General features: G+C 42.5%; 1 protein-coding gene and 2 non-coding genes across 4 annotated transcripts in view; all 3 read left to right on the top strand.

Annotated features, from left to right (window-relative positions):
• Nucleotides 1-712: 712 nt before the first annotated feature.
• The window catches only part of IARS1 (isoleucyl-tRNA synthetase 1), a 63,978-nt gene continuing 43,296 nt past the window's right edge, over nucleotides 713-21,394 (top strand). Inside the window, exons 1-4 of one of the 2 annotated variants that reach the window (XM_056525291.1) lie at nucleotides 713-902; nucleotides 8,239-8,365; nucleotides 16,598-16,754; nucleotides 17,894-18,013. In XM_056525291.1, coding sequence (XP_056381266.1) covers nucleotides 8,247-8,365; nucleotides 16,598-16,754; nucleotides 17,894-18,013 — 396 coding nt within the window. In that variant the 5' untranslated portion in view covers nucleotides 713-902; nucleotides 8,239-8,246. Of the gene's footprint in view, nucleotides 903-1,004; nucleotides 1,157-8,238; nucleotides 8,366-16,597; nucleotides 16,755-17,893; nucleotides 18,014-21,394 lie in introns of those variants that run through there. The other variant, XM_056525290.1, reaches the window with a different exon arrangement.
• Nucleotides 7,980-8,110, top strand: LOC130277844 (small nucleolar RNA SNORA84). Its single transcript, XR_008845606.1, has one exon. It is a non-coding gene; the product is annotated as a small nucleolar RNA SNORA84 (small nucleolar RNA).
• LOC130277845 (small nucleolar RNA SNORA84) lies at nucleotides 11,241-11,375 on the top strand. The gene has a single exon (XR_008845607.1). It is a non-coding gene; the product is annotated as a small nucleolar RNA SNORA84 (small nucleolar RNA).

The raw sequence follows: 21,394 nt of genomic DNA, 5'->3' as shown, positions 1-21,394 counted from the left end.
TTTAATGAATTTAAATGAAAGTAAAAGAATTTAAATGAAAGTAAAAAATACATTGTGTACATCGCAGGGTTGCGGACCATGCTGCCCGCTCCCCTGCTTAATAACTTCTGATCACATGTCAGAAGTGAGACCTGGTGCGATCAATCCCTCAGCCCCTGTACTACAACCCCCATCATGGAACAGGGGTAGTAGTACAAACACTAATGTAACCTCCCCAGCCACCGGCAGACTCCAGCAGTGGGGAATTACTACTCCCATCATGGAAACAAGTCTGTAGTGCTGAGGTCACCTCTTCTGAGCATGTTAAATAAAAATAACGTCAGTTATAACAACGGGCATTAACGGGTGTATTTACTAACGTCCCTCGGCCATAGACTTCAATGTTAAAAATAAAGTTTGTTAATTTACCCGTTTCTTGTGACAGGCGAAGAATTAGTACATGTCCCGTTATTTCTCCTGTGACAACTAACGCCCGGTAGTCACGGTAGTCACGTGTAGTCAAGTGACGGGCTATAACGGGTGATAACGGGAAACGAAAAAAAACATTGACTTGAATGGAGTTGTTTAACGGCCACATTGTAACAAACCTCCTTCTTATGTAATTACCTTAGTACTGGTGTGACACACTGTAACAAACCCTCTCCTCATATAATCACCTTATTAATAGGGGGGGGGGGGACACTGAGGGGCAGAAATCTCCACATACACAGCAGGCGCTGTATAGAAAACATGTGATCCCCCAACTCCAGCATAGCCCCGCCTTCTCCACAGCATCATCACAGGTCCTTCAGCCATGATCTCTTCTACCCTGCACAACTGAGCCCCGCCCCCGACATGTTATTTGTCACTCGATGGTGACATCATCACAGGTCCTATACCTCCTGCATCTAGCCGGCTTTTGGGTAAGGAGGCAGAGGGAGGGTAAAAAGATCGGTCCTGCAGGAATCCTGTAACATGGACGGCGTTCCTCCTCTAGAAAATGTGAAGGAACGCCGTTACCATGGGTTCCTGATTATAAGGCTTGGTTACATCATCTGGCGGTTGCTATGATACAAAGGTATCACGTGAACGGATTTGACAGATACCGACCGGCTCCGTCACTTCCGGTTCCGCTCATGCTTTTCTGTCATTGCATCATCTCAGCCGAAAGTGACTGGTAGGTACAGTATATATAGGTACTAGAGGAGTGTACGCATCTACCCCTCGTGTATCGTACGTAGCCTATTTCTCCAATACTACTCCTCGCGTGTAATGTACGCAGCGTATGTCTTCTATCCTGCCTGTCACGTGTAATGTACACAACCCGTCTTCTATACTGCCTCTTATGTGTAATGTACACAGCATATAACCCCTCTTATGTGTAATGTACACAGCATATAACCCCTCTTATGTGTAATGTAATGTACGCAGCATATAACCCCTCTTATGTGTAATGTACACAGCATATAACCCCTCTTATGTGTAATGTAATGTACACAGCATATAACCCCTCTTATGTGTAATGTACACAGCATATAACCCCTCTTATGTGTAATGTAATGTACGCAGCATATAACCCCTCTTATGTGTAATGTACACAGCATATAACCCCTCTTATGTGTAATGTAATGTACACAGCATATAACCCCTCTTATGTGTAATGTACACAGCATGTAACCCCTCTTACGTGTAATGTACACAGCATATAACCCCTCTTATGTGTAATGTAATGTACACAGCATATAACCCCTCTTATGTGTAATGTAATGTACACAGCATATAACCCCTCTTATGTGTAATGTAATGTACACAGCATATAACCCCTCTTATGTGTAATGTACACAGCATATAACCCCCTCTTATGTGTAATGTACACAGCATGTAACCCCTCTTACGTGTAATGTACACAGCATATAACCCCTCTTATGTGTAATGTAATGTACACAGCATATAACCCCTCTTATGTGTAATGTACACAGCATGTAACCCCTATTATGTGTAATGTACACAGCATATAACCCCTCTTATGTGTAATGTACACAGCATATAACCCCTCTTATGTGTAATGTACACAGCATATAACCCCTCTTATGTGTAATGTAATGTACACAGCATATAACCCCTCTTATCTGTAATATACACAGCATATAACCCCTCTTATGTGTAATGTACACAGCATGTAACCCCTCTTATGTGTAATATACACAGCATGTAACCCCTCTTATGTGTAATGTACACAGCATATAACCCCTCTTATGTGTAATGTACACAGCATATAACCCCTCTTATGTGTAATGTACACAGCATATAACCCCTCGTATGTGTAATGTACACAGCATATAACCCCTCTTATGTGTAATGTACACAGCATATAACCCCTCTTATGTGTAATGTAATGTACACAGCATATAACCCCTCTTATGTGTAATGTAATGTACACAGCATATAACCCCTCTTATCTGTAATATACACAGCATATAACCCCTCTTATGTGTAATGTACACAGCATGTAACCCCTCTTATGTGTAATATACACAGCATGTAACCCCTCTTATGTGTAATGTACACAGCATATAACCCCTCTTATGTGTAATGTACACAGCATATAACCCCTCTTATGTGTAATGTACACAGCATATAACCCCTCGTATGTGTAATGTACACAGCATATAACCCCTCTTATGTGTAATGTACACAGCATATAACCCCTCTTATGTGTAATGTACACAGCATATAACCCCTCTTATGTGTAATGTACACAGCATATAACCTCTCTTATGTGTAATATACACAGCATATAACACCTCTTATGTATAATGTACACAGCATATAACCCCTCTTATGTGTAATGTACACAGCATATAACCCCTCTTATGTGTAATGTACACAGCATATAACCCCTCTTATGTGTAATGTACACAGCATATAACCCCTCTTATGTGTAATGTACACAGCATATAACCTCTCTTATGTGTAATGTAATGTACACAGCATATAACCTCTCTTATGTGTAATGTAATGTACACAGCATATAACCCCTCTTATGTGTAATGTACACAGCATGTAACCCCTCTTATGTGTAATGTACACAGCATGTAACCCCTATTATGTGTAATGTACACAGCATGTAACCCCTATTATGTGTAATGGACACAGCATATAACCCCCCTTATGTGTAATGTAATGTACACAGCATGTAACCCCTATTATGTGTAATGTACACAGCATATAACCCCTCTTATGTGTAATGTACACACCATATAACCTCTCTTATGTGTAATGTACACAGCATATAACCTCTCTTATGTGTAATGTAATGTACACAGCATATAACCCCTCTTATGTGTAATGTACACACCATATAACCTCTCTTATGTGTAATGTACACATCATATAACCTCTCTTATGTGTAATGTAATGTACACAGCATATAACCTCTCTTATGTGTAATGTAATGTACACAGCATATAACCCCTCTTATGTGTAATGTACACAGCATGTAACCCCTATTATGTGTAATGTACACAGCATGTAACCCCTATTATGTGTAATGTACACAGCATGTAACCCCTATTATGTGTAATGGACACAGCATATAACCCCTCTTATGTGTAATGTAATGTACACAGCATGTAACCCCTATTATGTGTAATGTACACACCATATAACCTCTCTTATGTGTAATGTACACAGCATATAACACCTCTTATGTGTAATGTACACAGCATATAACCTCTCTTATGTGTAATGTACACAGCATATAACCTCTCTTATGTGTAATGTACACAGCATATAACCCCTCTTATGTGTAATGTACACAGCATGTAACCCCTCTTATGTGTAATGTACACAGCATGTAACCCCTCTTATGTGTAATGTACACACCATATAACCTCTCTTATGTGTAATGTACACAGCATATAACACCTCTTATGTGTAATGTACACAGCATGTAACCCCTCTTATGTGTAATATACACAGCATGTAACCCCTCTTATGTGTAATGTACACAGCATATAACCCCTCTTATGTGTAATGTACACAGCATATAACCCCTCTTATGTGTAATGTACACAGCATATAACCCCTCTTATGTGTAATGTACACAGCATATAACCCCTCGTATGTGTAATGTACACAGCATATAACCCCTCTTATGTGTAATGTACACAGCATATAACCCCTCTTATGTGTAATGTACACAGCATATAACCCCTCTTATGTGTAATGTACACAGCATATAACCTCTCTTATGTGTAATGTAATGTACACAGCATATAACCTCTCTTATGTGTAATGTACACAGCATATAACCCCTCTTATGTGTAATGTACACAGCATATAACCCCTCGTATGTGTAATGTACACAGCATATAACCCCTCTTATGTGTAATGTACACAGCATATAACCCCTCTTATGTGTAATGTACACAGCATATAACCCCTCTTATGTGTAATGTACACAGCATATAACCTCTCTTATGTGTAATGTAATGTACACAGCATATAACCTCTCTTATGTGTAATGTACACAGCATATAACCCCTCTTATGTGTAATGTACACAGCATGTAACCCCTATTATGTGTAATGCACACAGCATGTAACCCCTATTATGTGTAATGTACACAGCATGTAACCCCTATTATGTGTTATGTAATGTACACAGCATGTAACCCCTATTATGTGTAATGTACACAGCATATAACCCCTCTTATGTGTAATGTACACAGCATATAACCCCTCTTATGTGTAATGTAATGTACACAGCATATAACCCCTCTTATGTGTAATGTAATGTACACAGCATATAACCCCTCTTATGTGTAATGTAATGTACACAGCATATAACCCCTCTTATGTGTAATGTACACAGCATAGAACACATCTTGTGTAATGTATATACCCAGTACCTTCTATACCACCCTTTATGTCATTTATTTCCTATACGGCCCCTTATGTGTAATGTATATAGCCAGAATCTCCCATGCTACACCTCATGTGTAATGTATAAGGCATATACCACTCCTCATGTGTAATGTATACAGTCAGTATATCCTATACCACCCCTCATGTGTAATGTATACAGCCAATATATCGTATATCTCCCCTCATGTGTAATGTATACAGTCAGTATATCCTATACCTCCCCTCATGTGTAATGTATACAGTCAGTATATTCTATACCTCCCCTCATGTGTAATGTATACAGTCAGTATATCCTATACCACCCCTCATGTGTAATGTATAGTCAGTATATCCTTTACCACCCCTCATGTGTAATGTATACAGTCAGTATATCCTATACCACTCCTCATGTGTAATGTATAAGGCCTATACCTCCCCTCATGTGTAATGTGTACAATCAGTATATCCTATTCCATCCCTCATATGTAATGTATAGTCAGTATATCCTATACCTCCCCTCATGTGTAATGTATACAGTCAGTATATCCTATACCTTCCCTCATGTGTAATGTATACAGTCAGTATATCCTATACCTCCCCTCATGTGTAATGTATACAGTCAGTATATCCTATACCTCCCCTCATGTGTAATGTATACAGCCAGTATATCCTATATCTCCCCTCATGTGTAATGTATACAGTCAGTATATCCTATACCTCCCCTCATGTGTAATGTATACAGTCAGTATATCCTATACCTCCCCTCATGTGCAATGTATACAGTCAGTATATCGTATACCACCCCTCATGTGTAATGTATAGTCAGTATATCCTATACCACCCCTCATGTGTAATGTATACAGTCAGTATATCGTATACCACCCCTCATGTGTAATGTATAGTCAGTATATCCTATACCCCCCTCATGTGTTATGTATACAGTCAGTATATCCTATATATCCCCTCATGTGTAATGTATACTGTCAGTATATCCTATACCACCCCTCATGTGTAATGTATAGTCAGTATATCCTATACCTCCCCTCATGTGTAATGTATAAGGCCTATACCACCCCTCATGTGTAATGTATACAGTCATTATATCCTATACCACCCCTCATGTGTAATGTATACAGTCAGTATATCCTATACCCCCCCCTCATGTGTAATGTATACAGTCAGTATATCCTATACCTCCACTCATGTGTAATGTATAAGGCCTATACCACTCCTCATGTGTAATGTATACAGTCAGTATATCCTATACCACCCCTCATGTGTAATGTATACAGTCAGTATACCCTATACCTCCCCTCATGTGTAATGTATAGTCAGTATATCCTATACCTCCACTCATGTGTAATGTATACAGTCAGTATATCCTATACCTCCACTCATGTGTAATGTATACAGCCAATATATCGTATATCTCCCCTCATGTGTAATGTATAAGGCCTATACCACCCCTCATGTGTAATGTATACAGCCAGTATATCCTATACCACTCCTCATGTGTAATGTATACAGCCAGTATATCCTATACCACCCCTCATGTGTAATGTATACAGTCAGTATATCCTATACCTCCCCTCATGTATAATGTTCCTATACCACCCCTCATGTGTAATGCATACAGCCAGTATATCCTATACCACCCCTCATGTTTAATGTATACAGCCAGTATATCCTATACCTCCCCTCATGTGTAATGTATACAGTCAGTATATCCTATACCTCCACTCATGTGTAATGTATACAGCCAATATATCGTATATCTCCCCTCATGTGTAATGTATAAGGCCTATACCACCCCTCATGTGTAATGTATACAGCCAGTATATCCTATACCACCCCTCATGTTTAATGTATACAGCCAGTATATCCTATACCTCCCCTCATGTGTAATGTATACAGTCAGTATATCCTATACCTCCACTCATGTGTAATGTTCCTATACCACCCCTCATGTGTAATGTATACAGCCAGTATATCCTATACCACCCCTCATGTTTAATGTATACAGCCAGTATATCCTATACCTCCCCTCATGTGTAATGTATACAGTCAGTATATCCTATACCTCCACTCATGTGTAATGTATACAGCCAATATATCGTATATCTCCCCTCATGTGTAATGTATAAGGCCTATACCACCCCTCATGTGTAATGTATACAGCCAGTATATCCTATACCACTCCTCATGTGTAATGTATACAGCCAGTATATCCTATACCACCCCTCATGTTTAATGTATACAGCCAGTATATCCTATACCTCCCCTCATGTGTAATGTATACAGTCAGTATATCCTATACCTCCACTCATGTGTAATGTATACAGCCAATATATCGTATATCTCCCCTCATGTGTAATGTATAAGGCCTATACCACCCCTCATGTGTAATGTATACAGCCAGTATATCCTATACCACTCCTCATGTGTAATGTATACAGCCAGTATATCCTATACCACTCCTCATGTGTAATGTATACAGCCAGTATATCCTATGCCACTCGTCATGTGTAATGTATACAGACAGTATATCCTATACCACTCCTCATGTGTAATGTATACAGCCTGTACCTCCCCTAATGTGTAGTTTATACAGCCCTTTGTAATGTGCACAAGTATTACCTCTTATACCACCCTCCATTGCCAATTACCACCCTTTGTGTCATGTATGTAGTCTAGTCTCCTGTACTGCTCCTTATACTGAATGTACACAACATTTACCTACTATACTGCACTTTCATGTTGTATACATCCCCTCATGTGAAATGTAAAGAGCCTATACCTTCACGTGTCAAATGTCTGCAGTTTCTACATCCTGTACCTCACCTTGTGTAATGTAAGCACCTTCCGTGTAATACATTAGGCTTTTACCTCTTATACTGCCTTTTGTGTAATGTATTGAGCTTCCACATTCTATCCTGTCCCTCATGTGTGCGTAGATCTCCAAAATGGACCCTCATGTGTATGCTATGGTTTCTTTACCTCCTTTATAGGTGCTTAGCATGTATAAAGTACTTGTGGAAACTAAGGACATGCTTACAGCTCTATTCACTGTATGAGGATGAGTCTCTTATATGGGCCCTGTGGTTACTGGAGCCTGATTCTTGTTCAGTGCTGCAGTTATATAAAGGGCCTATATTAACACTGTAATTTTTGCATGGCAGCTGAGTGTGTTTTTTAGCTGCCATAGCCCGATTTCAGTGACAGATTCCTACAGGGGGTGCTCTGTTGATCTCACACAGTGTGCTCCTGCAGCAGTCACACTACGTGGTATGATTACCCAGTCAGATGGTAAGTAGATTGACTCTTTTCCACTAATCTGCATCTTTTTGTACAGTGCCCATAATGGCTGAGCAGGTGCCAGAGACTATAAACTTCCCTGCAGAGGAGGAGAAGATCTTGCAGCTCTGGAAGTCCTTGGACTGTTTTCAAGAATGTCTCAAGCAATCAAAGAATAAGCCCAGGTAAGAAATACAAGGTAGCCAAATGCTGTACTTGGCTATCTCTGGCAGCTGCCAGAGAATTAATTGAGTTGCAATGTGCACACGCGTCCCTCAACTTGATTTTTGACGGGCATCTCGGGTCACTGTTCTGAAGATCAAGGGGGTCCCTTTGTAAGTTGTAACAACCCCATTAAAGGGCTACTCCACTGCCCCAGCATCCGGAACTAAATTAAGTTCCAAACGCTGGGTGTGGGCTGTGGGGGTCGTGAAGTCATTCATAGCCACGCTCCTCATGATGTCACACCACGCCCCTCAATGCAAGTCTGTGGAGGCGGCGTGGCATTGTCTTTCTGAAAGACTAACCTCTGTTCTGGTCTCAAAGCTTAGCCAGACTGTGGCTTTTTTCACAAACCCTTTTCTGAGGCGCATTTTCAGCTTCAAAAAAGTTCATTTTTACTGGCAAAAAGTCTGAAAAATTCAGCATTTTTTTTTACCCTGCTTTTTGCATTTAGCCCTTTTTTGCAACTTTTTTGACTGTATGTTTGGATGTTTTTTTTGTTACAGCAAAAACTGTAGACTAAAAAAGTGGGGTTCCTACTTCTTATCCTCAGGATAATGTACAGGGTGGGCCATTTATATGGATACACCTTAATAAAATGGGAATGGTTGGTGATATTAACTTCCTGTTTGTGGCACATTAGTATATGTGAGGGGGGGAAACATTTCAAGATGGGTGGTGACCATGGCGGCCATTTTGAAGTCGGCCATTTTGAATCCAACTTTTGTTTTTTCAATAGGAAGAGGGTCATGTGACACATGACACGTGAAAAACAATGATGTGCTTGGTTTTAACATAACTTTATTCTTTCATGAGTTATTTACATGTTTCTGACCACTTATAAAATGTGTTCAATGTGCTGCCCATTGTGTTGGATTGTCAATGCAACCCTCTTCTCCCACTCTTCACACACTGATAGAAACACCGCAGGAGAAATGCTAGCACAGGCTTCCAGTATCCGTAGTTTCAGGTGCTGCAGAATGGGCAAAACAAAAATTGGAACAGGACCCTCAGTTTACGCAGAAGATTTTGTTCAGTGATGAGGCAAACTTTTATGTGAATGGTGAAGTTAACAAACTAAACCACCGCTATTGGTCTGACACTAACCCACATTGGATAGATCCCTCCAAGACTGTTGGAACACAAAAATTGATGGTATGGTGTGGTATATGGGGTACAAAGATAGTTGGGGCCATTCTTCATCAATGGAAACCTCAAGGCCACTGGATATGCGAAATTGCTACATGATGATGTGTTTCCCTCTTTATGCACTGACGCTGGCACGTTCCCTGAGTTTTTCCAGCGAGATGGTGCACCACCACATTATGGGTGTCAGGTCCGAGCATTCCTAGATGAACAGTTTCCTGGAAAGTGGATTGGTCATCGTGGGCCAGTTGAATGGCCCCCAAGGTCTCCCAATCTGACCCCCTTAGACTTTTATCTTTGGGGTCATCTGAAGGCAATTGTCTATGCTGTGAAGATACGAGATGTGCAGCACCTGAAACTACGGATACTGGAAGCCTGTGCTAGCATTTCTCCTGCGGTGTTGCTATCAGTGTGTGAAGAGTGGGAGAAGAGGGTTGCATTGACAATCCAACACAATGGGCAGCACATTCAACACATTTTATAAGTGGTCAGAAACTTGTAAATACAGTGGTCCCTCAAGTTACAATATTAATCGGTTCCAGGACGACCATTGTATGTTGAAACCATTGTATGTTGAGACCATAACTCTATGGAAACCTGGTAATTGGTTCTGAAGCCTCCAAAATGTCATCCAAAAATAGGAAAAAGTGGGGATTAAAGAAAAATAAGTAGATAACTAATACAGATGAAGCAAATCCTTACATATAAAAGTAAGAAATAGCTGCTGGAAGCTGTAAATCACTGTCTTGTCAGTGTTTCCCAACCAGGGTGCCTCCAGCTGTTGCAAAACTACAACTCCCAGCATGCCCGGACAGCCGTTGGCTGTCCGGGCATGCTGGAAGTTGTAGTTTTGCAACAGTTGGAGGCACCCTGGTTGGGAAACAATGGTTTATGTAGAGGACAGGAGCTTCTTCAGGGTCCTATACAGTACACACAGTGTCCCAAATGGAGCCGCCCTTACTTGGTGTCCAAAGGAGCAGCTAACCCTGGCACAGGTAAGGAGTAGTACGGAACTTGTAGTTCCTTCCTGTACTGTAGGGGGCGCTACCAGACAGCCAGTCAGTGCATACACTTCAGTAATAGAGGTGATTTACCAGTAAAATGCCAATTCTGATTGGTCAGTTCCTCCAGTTGTGACAGGTATCACAGATCTGCACTGCATTGTATGTTGAGTCTGGTTTCAAGTTACAATGGTCCAAAAAAGACCATTGTATGTTGAAACAATTGTATGTTGAGGTCATTGTAAGTTGAGGGATCACTGTAACTCATGAAAGAATAAAGTAATGTTAAAACCAAGCCCACCATTGTTTTTCTTGTGAAATTCCCAATAAGTTTGATTTGTCACATGACCCTCTTCCTATTGAAAAAACAAAAGTTGAATTCAAAATGGCTGACTTCAAAATGGCCGCTGTGGTCACCACCCATCTTGAAAAGTTTCCCCCCTCACATATACTAATGTGCCACAAACAGGAAGTTAATATCACCAACCATTCCCATATTATTAAGGTCTATCCATATAAATGGCCCACCCTGTACACTGCCTAGATCTCCTATATGGACCCTCATGTATGCTATGGTTTCTTTAGTTTCTATACAGGCGCTTTGCATGTATAAAGTACCTGTAAAGGGGACATGCTTACGGCTCTATTCACTGTATGAGGATGATGTATCTTTGCAGAGTCTCTTGGATTGGCCCTGTGGTTACTGGAGCCTGAGTCTTGTTCAGTGCTGCAGTTATATAAAGGGCCTATATTAACACTGTAATTTTTGCATGGCAGCTGAGTGTTTTTTTTTTTTAGCTGCCATAGCCCGATTGCAGTGACAGATTCCTACATGGAGTGCTCTTCTATGATTTCCCACAGGATGGTTCTGCAGCAGTCACACAGGAGTGACATGATCACCCAGTCAGGTGGTATTTAGTCAGACGCTTTTCTCCTAATCTGTATCCTTCTGTGCAGTGCTCATAATGGTAGAGCAGGGCTAGGAGACATGGGTCATTTATTTTGTAGTGGTGTGCAGAGTTACTGCAGCTTGGCTCCTATTAAAGTGAATGGGAGCTGAGCTGCAGTACCACCACTACACAATTAATGGTGCCCGACTTCTGGGCCTCTTCACTGTGTAGTGTAAAGCGTGGAAAGCCTCCTTCAAAGGGAACATATCACCTATGTTTGACTGACTAAAGATAGATACTGATCACGGTGATTTCTGCCATTAACCCCTCAAATGGCATGATTAATATTAAACACAGTATCTGCCGCAATGTGGTGGTTTCGATGAATGATCTGATCGACCGCTGGGTTCAAATCAGCCAAGATGACGGACGGAGGTCTCTTTACCTGCCTCCGGCAGCTCTCACTTGCTCTTCTTCTCTGGTTTGCCTTCTAGCAGACCAGAGGAGTAGATCACCCATAATACTGGTCAGTACTATGCCTATGCATAATACTAAACAGTGTTAGCAATCTAATGATTGCTATAAATAAAAAAGTATAAAATTTTTTTTTTTTTTTTAAGAAATGTGAATAAGCCCCTCCCCCCAATAAAGATTTAAAAGACAAGTCTCATGATCAAAAACTTATCCCCTATCCAAAGGATAAGGTTTAAGTTTTAGATTGCAGGGGCCCCCGTGATCTCCTGCTTGGAGCCCCGGTGCGCTAGCACAGGAGCGTGTCACGACCCCTGCCTGAAGCGGAGGCCGCCACGCCTCCTCCATATAGTTCTATGGGAGAGCCGTTCGGCAATCTTCGGCTCTCCCATAAAGCTATATGGAGGGGGCGTGGCGGCCACCGCTTCGACGTGCGGTGTGATGCGCTCCTGTGCTAGCGCACAGGTGCTTCTTTGGATAGGGGATACGTTTTTGATCATGAGACTTGTCCTTTAAAGAGTACCTGTCACCAGACTAAACTTTTAATATATTGTTCCTTGTGTAATTAGAAGATACTTTGCTATTTACTTGCTGTAAAAATTCTCAACCTTTATATGTTTTTAATGTGATTGAAAAAACGGCCACTAGGTGACTCTGTTCTATTTCCTGCCGCATGTCAAACAGTTAGTTTGGTCTCCTTCTGGCCTGGCAGGAGACCAAACTCAGGAAGTGCATGTGGAGCATGGTGAGGCACAGCTCTCGCGGGCTTAAGTGATGTCACTCCTGCTTTAGAACGCCCACTTTCTCCTGCCGAGAGCTCACACAATGTGAGTAAGGGGAAATGTATGATACACAGCTTTTTAACGTGTGGAAATTTTTTTTAGGGCAAGAGGGGTGTTAGGGAATATAATCTGAGTTACATTAGAAAATATGGTTTAATGACAGGTACTCTTTAAATCACCCTTTTTTCCTATTTTATCCTAAAAAGTGTTTACAAATATGTTTGTTGTTTTTTTTTCAGTAGTAATACAAAATCAAACCTATACAAGTAGGGTATCATTTTAACCATATGGACATAGAGAATAAAGAAAAGGTGTCATTTTTAACGAAAAATGTACTACGTAGAAACGGAAGCCCCCAAAAGTTACAAAATGGCATTTTTTTTTCAATTTTGTCACACAATGATTTTTTTTTCTGTTTCGCCGTAGATTTTTGGGTACAATGACTGATTTCATTACAAAGTAGAATTGGTTGCGCAAAAAATACGCCATAATACAGATTTTTAGGTGCAAAATTGAAAGAGTTATCATTTTTTAAATGTAAGGAGGAAAAAAACAAAAGTGCGAAAAACGCCTGGTCCTTAAGGGGTTAAAGGTCCCTCTAGACACCGCGGTCAGCTTAGACAGCGGCAATCTAAAGGGTTAATAGCCGGCTGTGGTGAGCGCTGCATGTCCGCTATTAACGGCGGCCCCAAGCTACAGGAATCAGCTGGAGGTCAGTTGGTCAGGAGCCTGCGCCATACACGGTTTGCCATTTCAGCAGGCTCGTCCTTAGACGGCAACCGATTAAATCGTATTGACCCACAGAATAAAGAAAACGTCATTTTTTTTACCGTAAAGCGTACAGCATGAAAACAAAACCCTTCCAAACTTTGCAAAATTGTAATTTTCTTTTTCATTTTCCCACACACATATGTTTTGGGGGTTTGCCGTACATTTTTTTTTGGGGAAAATTTGTGATTTCATTACAAAGTACAATTGGTCGTGCAAAAAACAAGCCTTCATGGCTCTTGGTAAGCTAGGAATAAAAAACAAAAATGCAAAAATATACTGTATTTTCTGGCGTATAAGACTACTATTTAACCAAGAAAAATGTTCTCGAAAGTCGGTGGTCGTCTTATAGGGCGGGTGCTGCAGTCGACGGGGACGCCCGGGGTATGGATAAAGAGAGAGCGGCACTGTGCCCAGAAAATCACGCATCTTTCAACCATCCGGCCCACCCTTGTATGTATCCTATTACCGTGCCTCTTTCTCTGCCTCTCAGATCTCGCTCCTGAGGACTGCAGTGAAGTGGTGCCCATGTGCGAGATCTGAGGCAGCGCAGGCATGAATGTGCAAGATCTGAGAGGTGGCACAGGTGCAAAATCTGACAGCGGCGCTGGTGTGCATTTGTGAGCTCAGAGGCGGAGAAGGAGATACGTTAATGGGATACAAGGGTGTTTGAGATCTGAGAGGCAGAGAAGGAGATACGGTAATAGGATATAAGGGCGGGCCAGACGGTTGAAAGAGGCATGTACCGCTCTGATAGTCTTGGAGACAGGGAGGGCGGGGCAGACAGGGAGAGCTGACCAATCCAAGCAGGCTTTGTATACAACAACCAGCCAATCATTGGTAAGGTACCTTACATCGCGGTAGAAGGTCAGTCTTATATAGCGAGTATATCCCAAGCTCTATATTTTAACTGTAAAAGTTGGGGGTCTTCTTATACGCCCAGTCGTCTTATACGCCGGAAAATTCGATAATTGGTTCTGTTCTCAAGGGGTTAATAAATCTGCCTCAATGTTATTCAATGTATTTTTGTAAATATGTTGATCTGCCAGATTGTGTTCATTCTTACCACTCCTTGCAGCTGTGTTCACCACCTACTTCCATTGAGTTGTTGCAGCTGCCCTTACAATGAGCCCACAGCTGCTTTCTAAGCCCCAACTTCCTCCATTTATTTTATATTCATTGGGGACATTTATCATTGTTGGTGTAAGGTAGTAAAGGTTTTACCCCTGTTAGCTTGATGTATTGTTTGCACAAAATTTACCAAAAAGGTGCACGGGGCTTGATAAATTTTGCGCAGTTATAGTAACCAGTGAACTGCAGAGATTGATTTAAAAGGGTACTCCGGTGGAAAACTTTTTTTTTTTAATGAACTGGTGCCAGAAAGTTAAACAGATTTGTAAATTACTTCTATTTAAAAAAAAATCTTAATCCTTTCAGTACTTATTAGCAGCTGTATGCTACAGAGAAAATGTATTTTATTTTTTAATTTCTTTTTTGTCTTGTCCACACTCTGCTGACACCTGATGCCCGTATCAGGAATTGTCCAGAGCGGGAGAAAATCCCCTTAGCAAGCCTATGCTGCTCTAGACAGTTCCTGATATGGGCATCAGGTGTCAGCAGAGAACACTGTTGACAAGACAAAAAAAGAAATTCAAAAAGAAAACAATTTCCTCTGTAGCACATTGCTGCTAATAAGTACTGGAAGGACAAAACCGTATGCGGTTTTGGACCGGACCTAAAACCGTAGTATACTACGGTTTTAGGTCCGGTCCAAAACCGCATACGGGTCAAAACTGAGCCGACCGGAGTCACCGTTTGACTCCGGTCGGATCATTAAAGTAAATGAAGTAACAGGCTGATTCGACTGGGGTACAGGAGCGCCCGGTTTGCCCCTCCCCCCGCCGGATCTGGCACCCGTATGTACAAAACGTTGTGTGAATGCAGCCTTACCCTGATTAATTGTGCATATGAAGCAGGGAGTATGTATTATACATAATATTTTGGCTTTAAACTTTCTCACCTGTGGGTGGGGGCACATACTATAAACATTTCCCTCTGCAATGCAGAGGTTGTCTGAATTGTCAATTAAAGGACATCCCGTAATCTCCCGAACGGGACCCGGCATTGTGCTCACTGAGCTCAACAGATGCCCCCTCCATACAGCTCTATGAGAGCAGTGGGAAGGCACGAACGCTGCATTCCCGCCTCTCCCATAGAGATACATGGAGGGGGCATGTTGGCTGCAATGTCATGCGGCGGCCAACACGCCTCCTGCACGGGAGAGCTGCAGCAATGCCAGGGCCCCATGCAGGAGATTGCGGGGGGAGGGGGGGTCCCGACGTTCGGACCCCCCCCGTGATCAGACACTTATCCCCTATCCTGTGGCTAGGGGATTAGTATTTTTTGCTGCAGATTTCCTTTAATGACTGTCCCCAGGGGCTTTATACAAGCAGTTTTAAAACTGTAAACACCGGCTCTATAAAGCTGTGCTATTGGTTCAGTGTCCCCAAATCAGCTGACAGGTTCCTTTTAAACTATCAGTATGTTTTTGTACAACCTCTTAGGCCATGTTCACAGGTCGTAATTTCTGTGCTGAATCTCCGGCATGGAGATTCCGCTGCAGCAGAGTCCCGCTGAATTTTTACATGGAATACATAGCCATCTATCAGACTGTGCATTCTGTCCGCATGGAGATTCTCCGTGTGGACATTCCGTAGTGTGAACATAGCCTTAGAGCATAGCCCAGAGATCACCTTTGCTTTCTCTCTCTCCCCTTGGGAGACATTTACTTCTGTTTTCTGAAATGATAGGGTTGTGTTTGTGTTAAACTGGAGACTGATCTGAAGACTATTACTGACTATACATAGCACAGTATAAGAGAAATGTGTGAGATATTTTGCATGGGGTTTTTATCCCTCATTATATCTCACAGCATAATGTAAAGATTAGCTCTTTTTTTGACGATTTGACACAGGGACTTTTCTTCTCACTAGAAGTGATCCTGACAGCAGGTCCCATACTAAGATGATGGACGAGTGGTTCCTGCGGTCAGAGCCTGATGGCAGTTTATGTGGAAGTGGGGAAAGGCTTTTTATATTGGAAGATGACACCATACTGTTGCTGTGTCTTACATGTAGGTACACTTTCTATGATGGACCTCCCTTTGCAACAGGCCTTCCACACTATGGACACATCCTTGCTGGCACCATAAAGGACATTGTGACCAGATTTGCTCACCAGAGTGGTTTTTATGTAGAGAGAAGGTTCGGCTGGGACTGTCATGGATTACCAGTGGTGAGTTTCATCATCAGTACCTTTCAATCTGTGTGGCTGAAATTATTATCTGTAGTAATGCTATGAGATATTTTGCGTCAGGGCAGGGAAGGTATAATATGAAATACCTTGCTGCAGGGTAACTGGGACTTTTCTATAGCTGGAGATCTTGGGAGGAATTTATCATTGTCTGTGTAAATCAAGTTCTTTTTACCCCTGTTTGCCTGGGCGTAGGTTGTGTGTTCTACCACAACATTTATCAAAGAGGTGCACGTTCTTCATAAATAGCAAAGTAGCTAAGATGTAGACAAGTGTGGTCCGGGCTGGTGTGAGGTTGTGCAAAAATGTTTCAACAGTCTCAGTTGATAAATCCCTGACCACAGCAAAAAGCTAACCATGTGACACATTCTAGTTGTTTTCTCTAGACTTATTTAAAGGATTACTCCGGCTCTTAGACATCTTATCCCCTATCCAAAGGATAGGGGAGAAGATGCCTGTTCGCGGGGGTCCCGCCGCTGGGGACCTCCGTGATCTTGCACGCGGCACCCCGTTTGTAATCAGTCCCCGGAGTTTGATTACTGTTGATCACAGGGCCGGAGCGTTGTGACGTCAAAGCCCGCCCCCCTCAGCTGTCACGCCCCCTCCCATAAGATTGTATTGAGGGGGGCTCCGGCCCTGTGATCGACAGTAATCAGACCCGGAGCGAACACTGATTTTAAATGGGGTGCGTCCTGCAAGATCACGGGTTTCCCAGCGGCGAGACCACCGCGATCAGGCATCTTATCCCCTATCCTTTTCGATAGGGGATAAGATGTCTAAGCGCCGGAGTACCCATTTAAGACACTTTTTGATCCACTGTGCAAAAATTAGCTTTTTACTACCAAGAACTGTGTAAAACAAATTATATATTGGCCGCCTTGTACTTTGTGGTTTTCATTCTGCCTTATGTAATGACAGTGATTCTTTCTGTGCCAATGTAACTATGATGAGTATTCAGAATGTTTAGTTTTCTATATACACAGCCTGGTGGTCACATTTTTAGGCTGATCAGTACATTATGGCATTATTTAAAGGGACATAGTTTAAATTTATGACGGATATGTCGATTTATTTCTCTGCATTTCTCTGATATGTCTATTTACTTGTCTTATTTTATGCAGGAATATGAGATTGACAAGACACTGGGAATAAAAGGTCCAGAGGATGTCGCTAAGATGGGGATTGAAGAATACAACAAACAGTGTCGTGGAATTGTTATGAGATACTCACAAGACTGGGAGGTATGGGGGTTTATTCAGACATGCTGAAGGGAAGAGACAACAGTGGTGTCACATGAGTAAACACATAGGATAGAGAAATGTGCGAGTTTAGGTGGATATATGCAATTGGGAGATACAGGGGAACATTGATGCAGTGTGCTGTTGCATAGGACTGGGAGTATATGAGGTCTTTGTATGATGGTAAGGGGACAGGCCTGGGGTGCACAGAATGCTCTGGTTTTGAAGCGTTACTGTCATTAGTAAAAAAAAAAAAAATGCTTGTCTGTGTAGTAATGTGCCCTAAGACCTGTATTCATAATAATATGCATGTGTTAATATGTAAAATACCTTTTGATCTATGTATTACTGTGATGAGTCTTTCTGCATTTCTCTGAGGGGGGGGGGTAGCATTCCTCTGGAAGTTGTAGTTTTGCAGCAACTGGAGGCACACTGGTTGGGAAAGATTGTCTGTTTCCTAACTCAGTGTTTCTCAACCCATGTGCCTCCTGCTGTTGCAAAACTATAACTCCCAGCATGCACTGACAGATCAGGCATGCAGGGTGTTGTAGTTTTGAAACAGCTGGAGGCACATGGGTTGGGAAACACTGAGTTAGGAAACAGACAGTGGTGCGGAAACACTGCGGTAGTCTGTTACCTAACTCGGTGTTTCCCTATCCCAACCAGTGTGCTCCTAGCTGTTGCATAACTACAACTCCCAGCATACACTGTCTGTCAGGGGTTTACAGCAAGTTCCCATCTTCAAGCTTGAGATGCGGCAAATTTTCTGCAGCAGCGGGAAACTCAGTGTAAACCCCCGCCCGTGTGAATGTACCCTAAAAACACTACGCTAACCCTGAATAAAGGGTAAAACACTACATATACACTTCACCCTTACACTGTCTTCCCCCCCCAATAAAAATTTAAAACGTCTTGAACGTCAGTTTTTCCAAAACGGAGCCTACAGCCATTGACTGTCCAGGCATTTTGGGAGTTTTGCAGCAGCTTGAGGCACCCTGTTTGGGAACTCTGACGTACAGTATTTTTGGTGGAGGAGGCAAGTGTAACGCTCGCATCTGGGTACACCCCTATGAAAATCCCTAATTTAGGCCTCAAAAGCGCATGGCGCTCTCTCACTCCGAGCCCTGTCGTATTTCAAGGCAACAGTTTAGGGCTCACACAGTTTTTGTGGCTTTTTCTCCTTTTACCCTTTATGAAAAGGTAAAGTTGGGGTCTACACCAGCATGTTAGCGTAAAAAAATGTAATTTTTTACACTAACATGTTGGTGTTGCCCCATACTTTTCTTTTTCATAATGGGTAAAAGGAAAAAAAGACCCCCAAAATTTGTAATGCAATTTCTCCTGAGTTCGGAAATACCCCATATGTGGACGTAAAATGCTTTGCGTGGTTCACAACAAGGCTCAGGAGTGAGAGCGCACCATGTACATTTGAGGCCTAAACTGGTGATTTGCACAGGGGTGGCTGCTGGTTACTGCCAGTTCTGACATAAACGCAAAAAAATAAATACCCACATATGACCCCATTTTGGAAACTACACCCCTCAGGGAATGTAATAAGGGGTATAGTGAGCCGTAACGCCCCACAGGTGACTGACTGATTTTTGGAACAGTGGTCCGTGAAAATGAAAAATTTAATTTTTTATTTGCACAGCCCACGGTTACAAAGATCTGTCAAACGCCAGTGGGGTGTAAATTCTCACTATACCCCTTGTTATGTTCCGTGAGGGGTGTAGTTTCCGAAATGGGGGATTCACTGTTCTGGCACCATGGGGGCTTTGTAAACGCACAAGGCCCCAGACTTCTATTCCAACCAAATATTCTCTCCAACATTTTTTTGTCGCTCCTTACCTTCTGAGCCCTCTAGTGCAGTGTTTTTCAACCTTTTTTTGTACAAAGGCACACTTTTTTCATGAAAAAAAAAAAATCACGAGGCACACCACCATTAGAAAATGTAAAAAAAATGTAACTCTGTGCCTATATCAGTATTTCCCAACCAGTGTGCCTCCAGCTGTTGCAAAACTACAACTCCCAGCGTGCCCGGACAGCCTTTGGCTGTCCGGGCATGCTGGGAATTGTAGTTTTGCAACAGCTGGAGGCACACTGGTTGGGAAACACTGGCCTATATTGACTATTTATAAAGTAATATACAAATACAAATAAAGTAATAAACAAATTCCTATGCACACTGCATATATCTTATCTTGCATATATCTTATTTTCCCCCCACATTAGGTTGGCAGTATAGTTACCCCCACATTAGGTTGTAGTTCCCCAACATTAGGTTGTAGTTCCCCCACATTAGGTCCAGTATAGTCCCCCACATTAGGTCCAGTATAGTCCCCCACATTAGGTCCAGTATAGTTCCCCCACATTAGTCCCAGTATAGTCCCCCCACATTAGGTCCAGTATAGTCCCCCCACATTAGATGCAGTTTAGTCCCCCACATTACTTGACTAAGGCCCTTTGACGTGCTGAAACGCGTCACCTGTGTCTACCTTGCCTTTCGTACCCGGTGTATATGCTTGAATAAAGATTTGGATTTTAAACGGGAACATGCACTGGACAACTATTCTTTACCTTGCCATTGCCAGTACCAGGGTACAGTCCGTACCAGTCCGTGCGCAGTAGGACGTAGGAGGTGGAGCTGAACACGGTTTGCACAGCTTTCACAGTCCCCCACATTAGGTGCAGTATAGTTCCCCCCACATTAGGTGCAGTATAGTCCCCCACATTAGGTGCAGTATAGTCCCCCACATTAGGTCCAGTATAGTCCCCCCACATTAGGTCCAGTATAGTCCCCCCACATTAGGTCCAGTATAGTCCCCCCACATTAGGTGCAGTATAGTTCCCCCACAGACATACAGCCTTCAGCCATATAGTGTATTACTGAAGGCTGTATGCCTGTGTACTGCCCCCACCCCGCTACTCCGGTCCGGCTATAGCAGTAGGTCCCGGGACCGGAGGAGCGGTGCTCGGAACACAGAAGGAGACGCTCCGCTGGTAACACTTACCAAGTTGACAACGCGCGTCCTCTTCGCTGCTCCGGTCCTCCGCGATTGTTTCTATGGGCGAATGCATGGGACGTCAGTGACGTCCCTGCGTGCTCTACCTCCAGGCGGTCCCCGTGTTTTTAAAGTAAACGCGGGGCCGCAGGGACTTAATACAGAGGCATCCGGCGGGTGTTTTTCCCACGGCACACCTTACACTATGTCACGGCACACTAGTGTGCTGAGGCACAGTGGTTGAAAAACACTGCTCTAGTGCACCCACAGAGCACTTTACATCCACATATGAGATATTTCCTTACTCAAGAGAAATGGGATTACAAATTTTGGGGGACATTTTCACCTATTACCCCTTGTAAAAATAAAAAATTTGGGGTAA

This window comes from Hyla sarda, chromosome 6, assembly GCF_029499605.1.
Source record: "Hyla sarda isolate aHylSar1 chromosome 6, aHylSar1.hap1, whole genome shotgun sequence".
Classification (NCBI taxonomy): domain Eukaryota; kingdom Metazoa; phylum Chordata; class Amphibia; order Anura; family Hylidae; genus Hyla; species Hyla sarda.
This window is presented reverse-complemented; position numbering and strand designations above follow the sequence as displayed.